At 46.3% G+C, this 18025-nt stretch overlaps 2 protein-coding genes across 6 annotated transcripts in view; one reads left to right on the forward strand and one right to left on the reverse strand.

Moving 5' to 3' along the window:
* The first annotated feature begins 3241 nt into the window (after positions 1 to 3241).
* LOC118095876 (tubulin polymerization-promoting protein family member 2-like) lies at positions 3242 to 6098 on the forward strand. The gene is made up of 3 exons (XM_035137181.2): positions 3242 to 3414; positions 4228 to 4381; positions 5897 to 6098. Exons 1-3 carry the CDS (start codon positions 3242 to 3244, stop codon positions 6077 to 6079), a joined length of 510 nt encoding a protein of 169 aa, XP_034993072.1. The 3' UTR covers positions 6080 to 6098.
* Positions 6099 to 11118: 5020 nt separating this feature from the next.
* The window catches only part of NDRG2 (NDRG family member 2), a 44493-nt gene continuing 37586 nt past the window's right edge, over positions 11119 to 18025 (reverse strand). For all 5 annotated transcript variants that reach the window (XM_035134313.2, XM_035134311.2, XM_035134312.2 and 2 more), the window contains 5 exons: positions 17619 to 17670; positions 17049 to 17096; positions 15636 to 15671; positions 14858 to 14909; positions 11119 to 13154 (listed from right to left, as the gene is read on the reverse strand). In XM_035134313.2, the coding sequence (XP_034990204.1) occupies positions 12994 to 13154; positions 14858 to 14909; positions 15636 to 15671; positions 17049 to 17096; positions 17619 to 17670 (349 nt within the window). In that variant the 3' untranslated portion in view covers positions 11119 to 12993. The remainder of the gene's footprint in view (positions 13155 to 14857; positions 14910 to 15635; positions 15672 to 17048; positions 17097 to 17618; positions 17671 to 18025) is intronic.

An 18025-nucleotide genomic window follows, 5' to 3' on the forward strand; every position in this document is an offset into this window, starting at 1 on the left:
CATGAGAAACAAAACCTTGTTCTCTTCTTTATATCTGCAATGAAATTAGAACGCTGCCGTAATGTTAGCATTGATAAAAAGATTGTTTCCTTAGATGCTTCCCGCTTTTTTCTTGTTGGATTTGTCTGGGTTTGGGCGTTCAAAATTTCATCTTTAAGAATCGCCCATCTATCTTGGACTCCCTTCTCTTTGAGTATTTCTGACCATGGGATCTCACTCGGTAGCTCCTTCAGCTTTTTGAAATTGGCCTTCTTAAAGTCCAGAGTGCATGTCCGGCTACATTCCGCTTCCCCTTGCCTCTGTATCCTGAAACCCAGGAGGACATGATCACTTCCTCCCAAGTTTCTGAATACTTCCACTTCTTCGATCAGCTCCTCCCTGTTGGTGAGTACCAGGCCCAAGATAGATGATCGGCTAGTTGCTTTTTCCATCTTCTGGGAAATGAAATTGTTAGCAAGGCAATGTCAATCTAGCACTGCCAATGTAAATCCGGCACTCCCTGTCAGGGGGGCCAGTTTGGCCAGTGATGCCATTTCCCCTAAAACATTCCCACTGGTGTGCTGGCAAAGCAAGACCACCCACCTATCAATCTCCTGGTGTCATCATGATCTCAATTGATTAATATGTGGGTGGCTGTACCCAGTTATCAAATTTGGCCCACAGGGTGGGAGGATATTAAGATCTGTCCCGCTAGGCCAAAAGGTTTACCATCCCATCATTTTCTCGTCTATAAACCCAACATGGTATGTTGCTTTGAGATTCCTTTATACTGTATTTGATTTTTATGTCATATACAGGGTAATCTCAATTTACGCGGGGGTTCTGTTTCTGGAAGACACGCGCAAGGGATTCCCTTCTGCTCCCGTCCCGCCCCCTTTCAGTGCCGAAAAGGCACGCGTGTTGGCAGGAGAGCGTGTGCTGATTGCACGCAAGTGGGGGAGATGCCAGTGTTGATTTTGAGATCTTGTTTGTTTGAGATTTGGTCCCCATTTTGCACGTTGTTTTGACAGGCTTTTGTAAAGTACTGGACCTCCACGTTGTATAATGTTCTGAAACTGTTACATATGATTTATATTTTCTGCACACCACTCTGAAATTATTTAGAATATAAAATGATTAAGGGATTTTCTATGGAAGTCACTTTACAATGTTAAGAAAAGAAAAGGATAAGTAAGAAATTTTTAGTATTGTTTATTGTTGTAGTTTCTTTTTTGTTAGTGTTTATTTTGTTGTATGTTCTTATTTGTTTATGTTGTGTTTTTATAAAATGAATAATTTTTTTGGGGGGGGAAGGAATTTTATAAATGGAATAAAATCAATCAATCAAACAAACAAACTGATAGCCGATGCTCTAAAATGTACCCGAATTTCAAGAGTCTGTAAACCAGATTGTGAATCTCTGTGTAACCAGCAACTCTCTGGGTGCCATCTCGATTTCAAGTATGTACAAGAACAGCTATGTGAAATACCTTCCTTTCTGGTCACGCCTCTCTGTATTTCTCGCTCCAAAATAGTGTGATGTTGGACCAGAAGCTAGATGGCTTTCCTTTTACATGGAAAAACAACCAAAACCCTGCCAATCTGCAATGCAGAGCAAACTATGATGTCATAGAGAACTTGACACAGTCACAATGGCCGCCACAACTTATACCATCAAGCCAGTGGTGCTTCTGGCTCAGACCAGGCTATCCTTCCTAGGAGGAACAGGGCAGGGGCAGAACATCTAACTCAGGTAATCCCAACCTCAAATTAGAGCAGGGGTGGTGAAAATGTGGACTCCTGGAAGTTGTTGGTATACAACTCCCACCACCCTTCATTCATCATTGGCTACTCCGACTGGAACTGATGGGCATTGGTGGCCAACAATATCCAGAGAGCCACAGGCTCTCCATCCTTGATCGGTATAGATGGTTTTATTTGTTTTGTTTTGATCCTGCCCTTCCTCCCAGAGAGCCACCATTCCATGTTGTCATCTTATACGTAGAAGTGCTGAGCGTTGGTTCCAGGGTCATCATAACTAGACCTAACTTCTGGGTCCTGGCCCTACCCCACTATCCATTTTTTGAAGAAGATTGACTATTCCAAAAACATTGCTTTCTGGAATATTAAGGCATTTTGGGAAATGGAGGTGGGAAATTAGGCAGGGCATAAAAGAAAACATTTCCCCTCAACCTCTGCTATTTCCCCAGCCCAGTTCAGCAGAATGCTGTGCTCAGCATAGATGCTCCTTACCCTATCCAACCCTGGCTATATTCCTCAGTGTCTGCTTAAATATATGTAATAATAGATAACCCTTACAGTGATTGAAGGTGTGTGTGTGTGTGTGTGTGTGTGTGTGTGAGAGAGAGAGAGAGAGAGAGAGAGAGAGAGAGAGAGAGAGAGAGAGAGAGAGAGAGAGAGAAAGTGTGTTTGGGAGGCTTAATGTGGGAAAGGGTTGGATGCTTATTTGCACTGATAAGAAAGTGAAAACATTGTGATGTTACATACCTTAAGTCAATGTGATGTAGTATCAGAGCAGAACTGGGGGCACCCAGGTTCAAATCCTTTCTCACCTGTGAAACTCACTAGGTGACTTGGAACAGTCATTCTCCCTCAGCCTGACCTACCTTAATGAGGATTGAATGGAGAAGGGAGAACAGTGTATATTTCCTTTTGGAGGACAATGAGGATATGCATGCAATAAAAACATAATACACATAAATAATATATATTTCTTGTTACAGGTAGGTAGCCGTGTTGGTCTGGTGTAGTCGAAACAAAATAAAAAAATTCCTTCCAGTAGCACCTTAGAGTTTTGGGGGCCAAAAGGCTTTACAAATGTGTTTTATCATCTCAATTAAGGCAAGTGCCACAGGGTGCCACTTCAAATTTCAGTTGTTGGGAGTAAGATTCAGGGCAAGGGCGGAAGGCCAACCCTTGTATACAAGCGGTACATTTCAACAGCATTTGTACCTCATAATATACCTCAGGAAAATAGGTGCTTTAAAGGAATAACCAGGTGTGTTTGTTTGATAGACCTGTGTGTGCATGAGAGGGGGAGATTTCGCTCCCAAATGTTTACCCCCGGACCTTCTTACACAGTTGCCAAGGAGGCACAGCATAAAACAATGATGCCATCACTACAACACTGTTTACCCTCTGCCATTTTAATAGTTCAAAGAGGGCTTTCGAGATCGTCTTGCTGGAGGGAACCAGAAACCCACACCCCTTTTCATTCCCATTTCCTTCTATTGCAGGAGGCATGGCAACTGAGCTGGAAAAGGCTTTCCACAGATATGCTGTGTATGGAGACACAGCTGCCACTGGAACCGACATGACGGGCAAGAACTTCTCCAAGATGTTGAAGGAGTGTGGTGTGATGGATGGGAAGCTCGTAACCAGCACTGATGTGGACATCCTCTTCAATAAAGTCAAGTGAGCTGAGGGTGTGAGGGCTGGGTGGATTTGAGTTTGAACAGGCCTATTGGGCCAACCTCATAGCTAAGGGCCACTGGAAGGTTGTCCTGGTCCAAGCCCTGTATCCTCTCTTCTGTGGAGCGGCTCAACAATCCGGCAAGCAAAATCAGTCCAGCCTTTCTGTATGCTGTGAGGGAGATAACAGCACTTGACTTACCCTTCAGTAAGATCATAAGAACCTGCTGAATCAGGCCAGTGACCCACCTAATCCACCATCCTGTTCTCATAGTGGCTGACCAGATGCTTATGGGAACCCAAAACCAGGACCTGAATTTGGCAGGAAACCCATATGTTAACCCTACTTAGAGCTGACCCGTTGAAATTAATGAATCTAAGTTAGCCAGGCTCAATAACTCCAATGAGTCTATTCTGAGTAGGACTGGCATTGGATACATCCCATAAGCAATCTTGCACAGCTGATTCTAGATCTACACTGGAAACAAAATGAGATGGCAGAGTCCTGAGCTGGACAGATCTCTGAATGCTTCTGTGCTTTGTTTTGTTTTTAAATTCCTATGCAAGTAGAAAATGAGCACATAAGGAAAACTGCAAGCCTGGAACTTTCCTCATGGATTTACTGGTTTCTTTGTTTGTTTGTTTAACTTGAGATGCGATTAAAACTGGTTTCTCCCACCTGCGATGTAAAGTGGTGTAAATCCACACCCAGGATTCATGTCATCTGTGGATATGACACTGTGTGTGGATCTGTGAGCAATTGGGAGGGTCTGCTGTAGGTGGGGCTCAAAGATGATGCCGTTCTCTTGTCTCCAGGAGCAAGGGTGCCCGCAACATCACATTCCCAGAGTTCCAGGAAGCCCTGAAGGAGCTGAGCATGAAACGCTTCAAAGGAAAGTCACCAGATGATGCTTTGGCAGCCACACACCAGCTGCTGGAAGGCAAAGAGCCGGCCAACGCGGGGGTAACGGTGAGTGACAAAGAGCTGCCCTGTGAAGGAAGAGCACATCCAAACAGTCCTGCTTCCACCCCCACCCCCCAAAAAAGTTATTGGGCTCTTTTAGGCAAAAGCACCACACAAACTGCCATCCTAAGGACCTGACTACAAAACCAGATTTCCTTGAGGCAGGGCTGGGAATCTCAGCTGGAATGTGCCCTTAAACTTTGAAAATGCCTCTTGCTTATAGCAGGCACGTCCAACAGGTAGATCGCGATCTACCGGTAGATCACTGGACGTCTGTGGTAGATCACTGGCTCCCCCCAAAGCAGCTCAACAACTTTGTTTCCCTTAAAAAAAGCTCAACGTTTTTGCCCTGCACCCCCCAAAAATGTGGCTTTCCTCCCTAAAAGAAGCTCAATAACTTTGACCTGAACCCCCAGAAAGGGGGTAGGTCACTGCCAGTTTTTAACTCTGTGAGTAGATCACAGTCTCTTGTGAGTTGGCCACCCCTGGCTTATAGGAATGGGGGAGTGGGTAGCAGTGGGTGTAGAGACTAGTCAACTGCACTATCACGGAGCTCTCCTGAGGTTCAGCTGACCTTTACCTGCAGCCCAACCGTTATTGTGGCAGGCCCTGCCCTGCAGAACACCTTGCCAACAGAAGTCTGGCAGGAGCCACCCCTGCTCATTTTTGGACTTTTTCTAAAAACTGTATCATTCAGACGAACCTTTCAGATTTGCCAACCAGCTCCTCCTGATGTGCTTGACATTATTATTGTTTTCGTTGTAACGCTTTGTTTTCCGTCCGAATATTTTAGATGAAAGAGCGGTTCACGAATATTTAAAGAAATAATTACATTTGTTGTGGTGCCCACATTTGCCTCTGGTTTGGCCAACTATTGGCATGTGGCCCTCAGGAAGTTTCCCAGGTGGTAATATGGCCCTCGGGCTGAATCCACCCTGCTTTACTATCTCCACATTGGCAGGTGTCAGCACACATGTTATCATTGGGCAGCTGCTAGGGCCCCTACTGATGTGTGTCCTAATTCACCTCTATTTCCCCCTCTGGCTGCTCTTTAAATTTTCCACAATGCCCCTCAGCAAGCATTATATGTGGCACAAAAGGAAACTGAACAGATGGCTACTTCCAGCCCCTTTGTGCTGCTAGGGTCACTGCCACAACAGCCAGACCAATTGGGCCTCACCAGACCTCTTCCCATTATTAGACCTCTTACCAATATATAACAGGAATAGACTCAATGCAATCCTTAGAGCCCAGCCACTTTAGGGATATAGTTCCATCCTACCCACGAGCCTTTGCTGTACAGTCAAGGGTTGTGCGGACCAGCTACAGTTTGTGCACGTAGTTACCTGCCCCACCCCTGAACTTTCCGTAGGCAGGAATAATCCCACGACTCAGGCCCGCCAGCTTGGCCCAGTGTTGTGGGGGCTGGAGCACACCACCCACCTATGGCACCTATGCCATGACTAATCAGCACCCACCACAACCACCACCACTTAAGCGTTCTGCTTGCTTGTCTTGCAGAAAACTGTCGCGGCTGGTGCAGTGGACCGGCTGACAGACACCAGCAAATACACAGGCTCCCACAAGGAACGTTTTGACGAAAGCGGCAAGGGCAAGGGCATCGCAGGACGTGCTGACCTGGTCAGTAACAGCGGCTATGTGGGTAACTACAAGGGAGCTGGGACCTACGACAAGTCCCACTAGATGTGGGGCACAGCCTTCTGAAAACTCTGCCTGTTCCCACTGCCTTGGAAGGGTAGACAATAAACATCTGGCCTGATCTGTTGCTCTCCTGCGTCTTGTGTGTGCCTCTGGTGCCTGAAAGAGGAGAATGTTAAAACTCCCTTCTCCCGATCTTAAGAGCATAAGAACTTAAGGAGAGCCTGCTGGATGGGGCCAATGGCCCATCTGAGCCTGCAGCCTTTTTTCACAATGGACAACCAGAAGCTGCAGGGAAACCAGCAAGCAGGATTCTACCACAAGAGCGCTCTCGTCTGCCGTGATTTCCAGTTGCTGTTATTCCAAAGCATTGCTGCCTCCCAACTGTGGTGAACAGAGCACAGCGATCATGGCTAGTAGCCATCAACAGCCCTATTCTCCATGAATTTACCAAATCCATCCTATGCACTGGAGGAAAAAGTACTTTCTGTCCTGATTTTTCCCAGTTTGGTGTCACCTGCAAATTTGATCAGCACCCCCTCAATTCATTCTTCCAAGTCGTTTATATAGACGTTGAACAACAAAGGGCCCAGAACAGAACCCTGTGGCACCACACTTGTCACTTTATTCAAAGCTGTGTGTGGCAGACACCAGCAAATAAAACTTTCCCAGTTGCATGCTATGCTGCAATTGTGGCGGTCCCTATGCCCTTTTTTGCTGTGCAGTTTCCATCATGGCCAGCAGAGAGCAGCAGCCTACCACCAATAACCCTAGGCAATAGGCGCTCAAGTCAAAAACATGCCAGTACTCGCCTCTCATCTCCATAGGGTGTGTCTGCACCAGCTGTTTTTCATGGAACAGCTGGTCCAGTCTTTAGCTCCTCTTTGTTAGTGTCCGTAATTAGGGCTCGATTTCTTCTGCGGCTCATCATCCCCCGCCCCAATAATGTGATTAGCATTTTTAATAAGGAAATTGCTTTTTCCTGCACAGACAGAACATTTACCGTTCAGATGTATAAGCGAGTGCCAGCATTCATTGCTTAAAGAAAAGCTGGAAAAGGTCAAGAAAAGATGGAAACTAGGGAATGAAGAGTAGAGGATTTTCTACAGGGGCTAGCACCGTTATGGTTAAATGCTATGAGTTGTATCTAGTGTTAGACTCATTGGGATTAAGGGGCCTAAATTAGTAAATTAGAATTGACATTGGATACAGTCAATGGTTGTCCATGAATACTCAGAAGTAAACACCACTAAAAGTGCCAAGAGGTTTAGTCTCATGATGTAAGTGTGGCTAGACGTTTAGCCATAATTGGCTTCCTCATAGTTAACAAATAAATGGACTTGTTCATATTTTGAAGATAAAACTATTCTGGTATGTTAGCTAGATTCAATGAGAATGGGAGATACAGCTGTTTCTTCTAACCACAGAAGAAAGTTATTTATTAAATTGTAGATTACATTTCCTTTCATATATGTATCTCAGAGGTATTGATACTGAAGTTTTGAGAGATCTATTTTGAGATAGAAATAACTGAGTGGTTTAGAAAATAGATGATGAATAGGGTTGCCAGACTCAATGGAGGACAGGACTTCTGTGCCTTTAATTGCCCTGCTCTCTTTTGAGTCTGGAAACCTTGCAGACCCTTTGCTTGGAAATTAAACAAAGGGTCTGCTGGTTTCTCTTTAAGGTTTCCAGACTCAACTCAAAAGAGAGCAGGGCAATTAAAGGCACAGAAGTCCTGTCCTCTATTGAGCCTGGCAACCCTAATGATGAATCAATTAAAAATTATTTAATTAGTTAATAGCGTAGCTTCCACATGACATGCAAGAGCCCATCTCGCGGTATTTACACGTGTAGGCTGCCTATTTGGAGACAGAGCCTGGAGGAGTGTGATACTTCTTTTCACTTTGTTGAGCTGATACTTTAGCTTGATTTGAGCACAGCTGCAGACGAGAGACAAATGCTGTAACATCAAGGCCACCATCCTATACAGAGTTAAGCATGTTTAAGCTCATGGATTTCAATGGCTTCGAGCGCAAACTTCTTTGAATTGCAGTGGCTTGATCTCTGACAGAACATTACGTTCCCACCTTCCCCTTCCTTCTGAAGTGTCAAGCCTGCAGCCCAGTCTGCTTTTTGGGAAGCTGAGGGACCCTTGTGAATTAGGCAGGAAGATGCAGAGAAGAGGGAAATTGGCAGAAATAATCTTCTCCCACTTACATTAATGGGGGGAGCAGCTAGGATCTGGAGCAAGCCAATGCATCTAAAAGAGATCGTAACTCTCTGGCTGATTTCCCCCTCAAATATACAGAAGCGCCACTTTTTGACTGAGATGCTGGGAGTCGGGGAAGTGTGGTGCCCAAGCCAACTTTAGTTGCACATAGTTAAATGGGAATAGTGTGATAATATAATTCAGATAAGAGGACACCTGCCTTCCTTTGTGCTTCCGCAGACCTGAATCAAGTGCACAGCAGATCAATGTGGATTGTTTCCCACCTGTCATTTCTTCCACTTGCAGACATCCAAATTATGGGTTTGCTAGTCACATGGAAAATTGTGCCTGACTTGAAATAGATTGAGTCTAAGAGTCAGGGAATAAGCTGAAAGAGGCTTGTTTTTCAGCCATGGCCTAATTAAAAGGTCTCCAATAGGACTGCTTGCCCCCCCCCCACCCCCAGGATACCATGGCTTCAGCCTTAGAGGACGTTGTTTGGCATTCCAATCTCAACTTTTTTTGCTCTGCTGCCTTTTTAAACAAAAGGCCTTCCAGCCTCCTTGCTGGAAGCGGAGATGGGGCCCAAATTCAGTTTTTAGTGAAAACATTGGACACAGTCACATGGCCTCGAACTGGGATGAAGGCCCAGGCCTTTGCAGAGACAGGTTCAAAACTTCCCCATTCCACAATGATGGATACTCCTTTTGTTCCTTGAAACTAACAACTAACAAAGGCTTTGACCCTGCCCCCCCCCTCTCTTTTTGGAAGCAGTGGGGGAGAGGGAGCACTTGGCAGCATGAGTGGTGTTTTGGTCTTGGAGCTGCTTGCTTGGAGCACAATGGCAGAGGGAAAAGATTTACACTTTTGGCTCCTGGTGAAAGGTTAGCCCTGCAAAGAGGAATGTCAGCTCCACTGGGAGGAAGGCTTGGATGGAAAACAGATCTGCAAAGGGGAATTCTGCTGCAAGGGAGTCTCTAAAATCCCTTCCATGGGTGCGGGTTCTTTGAATGCTCACCTACATAATAAAAACTCCTCATGCGTATTAATTATTAGCTCAGGTATCTGGGTCCAAATTTGCTATCTGCAGGAAGCGTTTTAGTAGGGGGGGGGGGTTAGCATTAAACACCCCACCCACCTGCATGTTACAGTCCAAGCAGGACAGTATCATATTGCTCTACAGGCTCATCCATGCTTGTGTGATTTCTAGTCACAGGTCCAAGAGGTTCTTCTTTTGTCCTGCTGCTTTTCCTGGGAAAACTTGCTGTTTACTGCTGAATCAGAACAAATGTCAATCAAGTTTTCTGGGCATTGTCGTTTGTTCTGATTTACAAGTAAACGCTGGGTTTCCCTGGGGGAAAACCAAAACCTCTAGAACCTGTGACTGGAACTCATGACACAAACGGGAGTGTGGATGAGCCTTACCCCTTCCAAGCCCAAATACAATGAAAGAGAACTTTGGGATCTCCCACAGGAATATCGGCAAAGTTTTTGTTTGCTCGTTTTTAGACCTGTAAGAAATGATTTGAAGATCAGCAAGTTAAGTTCCCTAAACTTAACTCTCTCCTCAACTGAACTGGCTATTCAGACGATTCCCTCACCTGAAATCTGTACATGTCTCTCCCAGCTGTGGGGGGGGGGGTGAGGTGGGGGGGAAAATATTTGGAGAAGGGCATGGGGTTAAAGGTTACATACTGCCTTCCAGAGCACCAGATGCCAGTGTTGAAAGCAAAATAAAACGAATTAGCTAAGCATGACATGCAGATCCTAATCATTGGCTTGTGGTCTTCCTTGATGCATCACATCTGGCTTGGCCACCAATTCTCAGCCTTTTGCTGTCCAGATGTTGCTGAACTACAAATCCCATCAGCCCCAGCCAGCAATACCAATGGTCAAAGATGATGGGAACTGTAGCGCAACAGCATCTGAAGGGCCACTGGTTCCTCACCCATGATGCAGACTGTGAAGATGAGCTTCAGATTTTATGGGAAAATATAGGGGAGTGGATTTCCCCAGCCTTTCAAGCCAAAGTGGAGGTCCTAATCACCACTGAGGGTTGTGAGCAATGATCCGTTTTAGATTATTTGGTCTGGGACCAAAGTATTTCCTGCCCCCTCCCAGCCATAAGGAGGGCAGCAGAAACTTTCTGAGCTCTGTGGAAAGAAAAAAAATGGACCTGGGGTTTCTATAGAGTCATGGGTAAATGTGGGCAGGCAAGTGTCCATCACAAATCTTACTCTACACATCAGTTTCCTACATGGCCTTATCTCCCTCCCGCAATATGGAGGCAATAATATAGAAGAACTACCTTAGAGACTGTTGTGAAGATAAGCTAAGTCTCATAGGTGGCACCTGCAACGAAATGTTAGAGAGTGCATCCTTACCTCCCAGCCCAAGAGCTTCTGTTCAAGGTTCAGGTCGACTAAGTATTCCTTTAGGATATGGTAAACTGTAAGGGGCTCCATGCTCCCACCCAACTTCCCTTTTTCATTTGACATTCAACATTTCCAGGCTACCGAGTATCCTCAATCTTCAGTGGGCTGGGTTGCCTGCTTATGGGTTTTGTGGTTTGGGTTTATAGTGTACTTCTGCAAGCCTCAGGAAGCATGCTAGTTTGGGGCTACAAAGCCAGTGCCACTTACTACTAGGAGATGTGAATTGCTTGCGCATTTCCTCGAGGCATCCGATTGGCCAGTGCAAGAAGATGGCATGGTGAGGCTGAGCCTCGGTCTCAGTCTCCGACCCTCCCTACCTGGAAACTTTGGTGTTTCATTTTTATCACAGTGTGCTGGGAACTTCCCTGTCCTGTGGGAAATGGCCCTGGCTTGTTGCATGAAAGTGCCACCTTGGCCATAAGAAAAGAAGCAAAAACTCATTCCTCTAGAGACTTTATTGTTAAGAGTCAGAATTCACCATCAATGGCTCTGGGGAGAAGGAAAAAAAAAACACACAGAGCCCACACATTCTCAAATACAACAGGATCCCATTACATGGTGGAGTTTAAATTCCAGCTGGAATCCATTTCAAACAATGCCCATATATACAGGCAGCTAAACCATTAACCCCCAGTGCCTATTCAGGTTTGCAGAATAGGTAAGGTGACTTTCTAACTGGACCATTGTCTTTTGGGTTCACAAACAACTCTTTATTCTGGGTTTCGACGAAGCGTTCTGTGCCACTCAGAAGTTTACATACTGGATACCCTCACCTACAGCTGGTTCCAAGAAATTATTTTACCTTATTTGTTTTGGATTCCTTATTCTGTGAGATCAACATGGCAAACACTATCGATACATTTAGGTTGGTTCTTTTTTAAAAAAAAAATACAGCTGATGACATTCAGCGAACTGAAACAGTTGGAATCCCGTTACAGAGTTAAACTGACGCAAAGTTTCGCCCTCCACGGCACCACAAGAGCCCTGCTCAAAGCCAGCACCCAGAACCCACTACAGTCAGCCCTTGTTGCAAAAATAATAATAATTATAATAATAATAATCACAGCCGATAACAGTCGGGAGTCTCCTCCACTCATCTCATTACACAAAGCCAGTATGACTGTAGCCTGTTGACATATGTGCCTGGCACAGTCACAACAAAGCAATCCAGCTCAAGCCTCCAGCAAGTCTCCCCTCCCAGCATCCCCCCTAAAACATCCTGAAAAAGGAACAACCCCACCCTCCCCAACCCCTAATTTTAGCTTTGCCCAGCCTCCCAAAATGCCCCCAACTGCCCAAATCACTCGCTGTCTTAGCAGGAACCGTACATGCATATCACAACGCAGCTACCATCTACAAGGGGTTTCGGGTGGGAAAGAAAATGGCTAAGGTGAGGTGTCTGCATGGGGAAGATGAGAAACGAAAGCGAGAGAGATGACGGGCGAGGAGGAGCGGCTGAGGGCTCCGTTTCTATTGAAGTGAGAATGGGGAAGAATAGAAGTTGTCTAAGCCCTGGAGAAGGAACTCTAACCTCCCAAGGCAGACGGAATGGACAGAAATCTCAGGAGATGAGGCGGGCAATGAGGGCAGAGGGGTGATGGAGTTGGGGTGAAGCAACCGCCATGCTGGGGGGGCACTACGTCAGCATGACAGGAGCATAACAAGTCCTTCTAAGGGGGGCTTGTGCGTCTCTCTTGTGAGGTCCTGCTTTTTTTGCCTACGTACACTCCGGAGGGGACAGAGAGAGAGAGAGAGCTAGCAAGGCAATCTGTTGCCCATCCAGGCTACTCCAAGAACGAATCACTCAGAAATCAAGGGGAGGAGGAACCATGGTTAGTTATGATCTAGACAGGAGAGAAAGACAGAAAGAAACCCAACGCTAATCCAGACTTCCCTTATTAAGGAACCTAAGTGTGCAAAAGGAAGGAGGACCGAGGAGAAATTCAGAACAGGTGCAGGATGATTTAACACTTTAGAAAATGTATAGCATTCCATCCATACCTCCCTAGGTGCCAAGGGGGGGGGGTCACTAAGGGAACTGGGGTGGGGGGCCGACACTAGTCTTGAGGTTACGGGAGAGAAGAGGGCAGGGTTGGCGAGGGAGGGTGTGTATGTGTTGGGCGAGAAGGAAGGGTCATGGGGAGTTAATGTTTGTTTTAAAAAGAGTACAATTGCATCCCATCTGGGCCTCCCTGGACGTTTAGTACCGTTAGGGGAGATCGTCACATGGCCCAGTGGCCGGAGTGCATTGTGGGATAGCAGAAGAAGTCCTGTTTAGAGGTGGGAGGCGGCCTCGTCCCCTGGCCCGGCGCTCAGCAGGACACCTCCATGGTGGGGGCTGGCGGCTGAGGTGCCCCCACCTCGCTGCTCTGGGACAGCGTGCGCGAGCGGGAGCGGTTCCCGTCCCCTGAGGCTGCACTGGACAGAGAGGCGGTGCGCGAGCGGGAGAGGCGCGTCATGCAGGACGAAGCCACTGTGGGGAGGAGAAAAAAGAAATGGGCAGTCAGACATAGGTCGCTCCTCCCAGGTCTTGCTGCTCCAAGGCAGGCTGAGCAATCAGCCCAAGGTCAGCAGAGTCTTCACATGGCACTACAGCTTCTAAGACACATTTGGGGCTGAGCACCTTTGGGTGTGAAATACGGATCTGGAACTACCAGGGAATTGTGCAACACTTGTTGGTTTTATATGTGTGTACAAGTTCACCTTTCTTCAAATTCTCAGCACCTGTGTGCACTGAGACCCGCAGAGCAAGTTAAGGGCTGACTAGGGCGGTGGGAAGGGAGAAGCCCATCTCTGGGGGACCCTGGGTTCTGGGGCATCCACAAAATTTCCACTGTGGTTGCCCGTTGGGGCTTTTGGGGCCGATCACAGCCACAGAAGGGTCTGATGGGGCCTGTTGAGTCATGTGCGCCCCACACTGTGTGACGTCACACATGTGGCATGTGTGACATCACGCACGCACACCAGGCACCCCCAATGTGAGGCAGAACCCAGTGCAACTGGGCGGGGGGAGGGAGAAAGGCCTTAAGGCAGACTCCTCTGGGGAAGGCTCATGCAGATGATTTCAGATCTTGTGAATAACTTGCATCAACAAGGCCTGCGGTCCTGCTCCCTCGATCACTTATTGCCATTTTGCATTGTATCCCTTCTCCAAAACAAAGCCATGCATCATCACCACTTTCTTTCCCCCACCCCCAAATATTTTGCACAGTCAAGGCCTAGATTGGGGTGCAAATTGATCGAATTTGTACATAATTAGGTCATTTGCAAAGCATGTTGATAATGTGAGCAAATTTGTTTTGGAATGCAAACTTAGGGTTTGCATGGTGCAGAACTGCGGTAGTCCTTGTTGTCCGATAGTGTCATACAGCGTACAATATTATACAAAGGCACATCACCAGCCTTATTGACTTAGGTGCACGACAGAAATCCAAATAAACCTAATTTAGCTTTCTCATCGTCACTGCAAACAGCTCGCTGTGTCCTAACGGGAGGTGGTGTAAGTGTGAGTTTTAGAGAACAAGGGAGTGAGGAAGTCACAAGGGAGGGTGTGGCAGGCAAGCTGGGGAGAGAGTGTGTCAAAGGGTTATAGGTGGTTGGGTGGAAATACCACAGAAGGTACCTGACCCCTGACTCAGTTTCTTGTCCAGTACATAAGGGACTGAGGAGAAACAGGAAAATATACCTCAGTCTACAAAGAAAAGACACCCCCCCCCCCCGGACAAGAATTCGCTGCTGGCCACTTTTCAAGGGCCAACTGGCTTCAGTTTCCGGACATCCCCAGTTCCCAGGCAACTTAATCTAAGAGGCCCCCAGGAATGTCACAAGGAGGAGAATGTCAGCTGTGGGAAGGATGGAGGGAACTTTGTGCTTGGAAAAAGACTAATCCCTTCGTTACTGCAAGGGGCTATGGGGAGCACTGTAACTGGGTGCAGGGCCCAGTCAAGGTAGAGACAGTGGACAGGGTCTTCTGATGCTCACAGAGGAAGGAAGAAGATGGATCTCTTAGTGATCAGCCCTGGCAATCACACAATTGGATCAGGAAACCACACAGCTGAGGTATTGAGGGGACGGGTATTCTGAGAAATCTCTGCTCTGGCTCAAACATTCCCAGTAATGCATGCCCTCTGAGGGATGTATGGGGGAGGGGCAGAAGGTCTAGGATCGAATACTCACTGTATCCCATGCCTTGTACGAAGTACTTGAAAGCCTCAGTCAGTTTACCAGGCTGAAGGACGGAAAAGAGGGAAGAAAGAGAAAGAGCGAAGGAAAACATTAGAGGTGTGCTAATGTCAAGGTGGAAACATAACCAGCCAATCCTTTTTCACATCATGTTTGTAATCTTGCCTCCCTCTTTACAAGGTAAGTACTTAAAAAAAACAAAACACCCCACACCAATGCTTGGGGTTGGAGGTAGAAGAACCCACAATAAGTTAAAAAGCAACAATTGGACATAAGTTCAGTCACATTTTGGGAAGGGGTCTATACCCAGTTTCAGGACAAAGACAATTATTCTATGAATGTTGAATTTTATTTTTTATTATCCCCAAAAGTCTCATATTCTGGGGAAGCAGGTTTCTTGTACAAGATCTGCCAATCAATTGTAATTGATTGATCCTACTAGAAAACAGCAACAGTCCAGAAGCACCCACAGGTATATATTTGCAAGTTATTGGGACCTTGAAAACTTTTGTGAGATGCATCTGGAGCTGGAGAAACAGCAGCAGGGAAGGGGAAATTACGGTAAGTGCTTCCTCTTCTAACTCTAAACCACCCCTTCCCAAAGTGACTTTTCTGTTTAAATCGAAGTAGTGTGCACAAACTTTTGAAGCATGCCCTAGCAGAGGGTACAATGCATTGAGGAACATTAGGGAGGGTTTAACTGAGTGCAGCAGAATGGACAGAATCCAGTCCTGCCCCCAACCCTCCCACCAGTTGTGCCATCCTGTCTTACCTGGGTCAGCTGTGGTTGTCCTCCAGAATCTGCCATCTGAAAGATACAAAGAGAAATCTAAATGGGGAGCAACTGTCTACAGGCTGGAGAATATGCAAGACTAACTAAGGAGGAAGATCTGGCCTTTACTCTTAAGTGGCTGCCTCCCACTCCCAACGATTCTCTGTAAAGCACAGGTTGTTGTTTAGCGACAGCAGACGATGAGGAAAAGTTGAAATTGGTTTGTATGTGTGTGTGAAAATCTGAGCTGATTTCTGTATAAACATGAATAGACACACCAAAGCCTTGACACCAGTGGGACCTCAGTCACAATCTACCAAGAATACTCCCATGCCTTACCTCCTGGCACAGAGAATCTGTGTTCAGAAAAATCCTGCCCTACCCCAAAAGGAAGCCTTAAGAAAGCATTTATGCACTCATCCTTCAAAGATTTGAAGTTATATAAACAAAGAGGTAGCTGTGGTGTGTGGGAGGCAGCAAAAAAGATTTAGGCAAACTTTAGGAATCTCAAAAGTGATGTTATTGGGATGGTAGACCAGCCCTGAAAGACAGAGGTAGAGGAAGCAGAAGGTGTGGGGAGACAAAATGATGGTCCTAGAAGAAACATGGAGCAACCAGGTTTTTAACATTGAATTTCATGGGTATTCTTAATAGGTTATATTGCTTTATGTAAGGTGCTTAGAGGTTTTTGTCGGTGATTGTATACAAGTCTAGCCCAGGCATCCCCAAACTGTGGCCCTCCAGATGTTTTGGCCTACAACTCCCATGATCCCTAGCTAACAGGACCAGTGATCAGGGGAGATGGGAATTGTAGTCCAAAACATCTGGAGGGCCAAAGTTTGGGAAAGCCTGGTCTAGCCTAATAAAATAACAAATGGGAGAAGTGATGATAGAATATTTGATTTCTGCACTTCTTGCCTGTAAAATCTATGCAGACGATCAAATCGGATTGGTGACTTGTATTATCTGAAAATTTCCAGGCAGGACTTCTGAATGGTAACTGGCCTACCTTTTGGCAGATTCAAACAAGTTATTAACAGAGATTGTGGCTAGCTTTCTCTTTCTGACTGCAAAGCATAAAAGGAGATCTCTCCTGATCAAACCTATCCTGTATGGCTGCTGTTCTCGTGCATTACAGTTTTTAATCTGGTTATGTTATTTATTTTGTTCGGCTCACGTTTAAGTTCCACATTTTAAGGTATCATGTTATAGATCTCATTTTAGACATTCCTGGTATTTTATATCATTTATGCATTGCAACCCACTGTAATGTCTTTTGAATATTGTGCCATGTATCGCTGTTGGCTTAATTTTGTTCAGGTCTACAAAATAACAAAGGTACAGCAGCAAAGTTAATGGAAGCCAAAAGCTAGACTGGCTTCCTCTGCAGTGGCCTCGAGAGGCATTGCTTACCTTGAGGAAAGAGGTCTGGGTAGGGTCCAGTTTGGAATTGCACTCCACCTGGCGGGAAAGATAATGGCAGCGTGAGGATAAAGAGCAGAGCCAAAGTGAGACAATAGGTATCTTACGGTAGGTAGAGGTAAAGGGACCCCTGACCATTAGGTCCAGTCGTGACCGACTCTGGGGTTGCGGCACTCATCTCACGTTATTGGCTGAGGGAGCCGGCATACAGCTTCCAGGTCATGAGGCCAGCATGACAAAGCCACTTCTGACAAGCCAGAGCAGCACACGGAAACACCTTTTTATCTACTTGCACTTTGATGCGCTTTTGAACTGCTAGGTTGGCAGGAGCAGGGACCGAGCAACGGAAGCTCACCCCATTGCCGGGATTCGAACCACCAACCTTCTGATCAGCAAGCCCTAGGCTCAGTGGTTTAACCCACAGCGCCACCCACATCCCAATAGATATCTTAGTTCCTGTCAAAACCAGAAAGTAGAGGATGGGCTGAAGGTCCAATGGCTCCATAGTCTTTTGGTGCTGTGGAACTTTTGAGAAGATATCTGGCACCATCAATGACTCACCACTGCATCTTCATGAGGGGCCTGGTCTCCCACCACCAGCATCACAGGACATCTGGCAAGGTGGAGAAGAAGAAAAACATGTCAGAAAGCTAAAGCTGTAGTAAAGGTTGCAACTCAGCTTACTTGGGACTTGCAAAACAGGTGAACAGCTTTTGAGTTGGGGCATCAAGAGCCCAACTCTACGTTACATAAAAAGGTGGTTTGTAGAGCGTGGGGGGACGGATGGACCCCCAAACCACAGTATGGCAGTACTTTTATTAGCACCAACTAAATGTCAAAAAAAATAGCAAGCAAGCTTTTGAGTTCTCCACCAGTCTTGAGCAGGCTAAGCAGAATGGGGGAGTGGAGAAGAGAAGAAATGTTTTCAGCCTGAAATAGTCTGAAGATGGGTTTCCAGGAGTCTGGGC

This window comes from Zootoca vivipara, chromosome 13 (assembly GCF_963506605.1).
Source record: "Zootoca vivipara chromosome 13, rZooViv1.1, whole genome shotgun sequence".
Taxonomy (NCBI): Eukaryota; Metazoa; Chordata; class Lepidosauria; order Squamata; family Lacertidae; genus Zootoca; species Zootoca vivipara.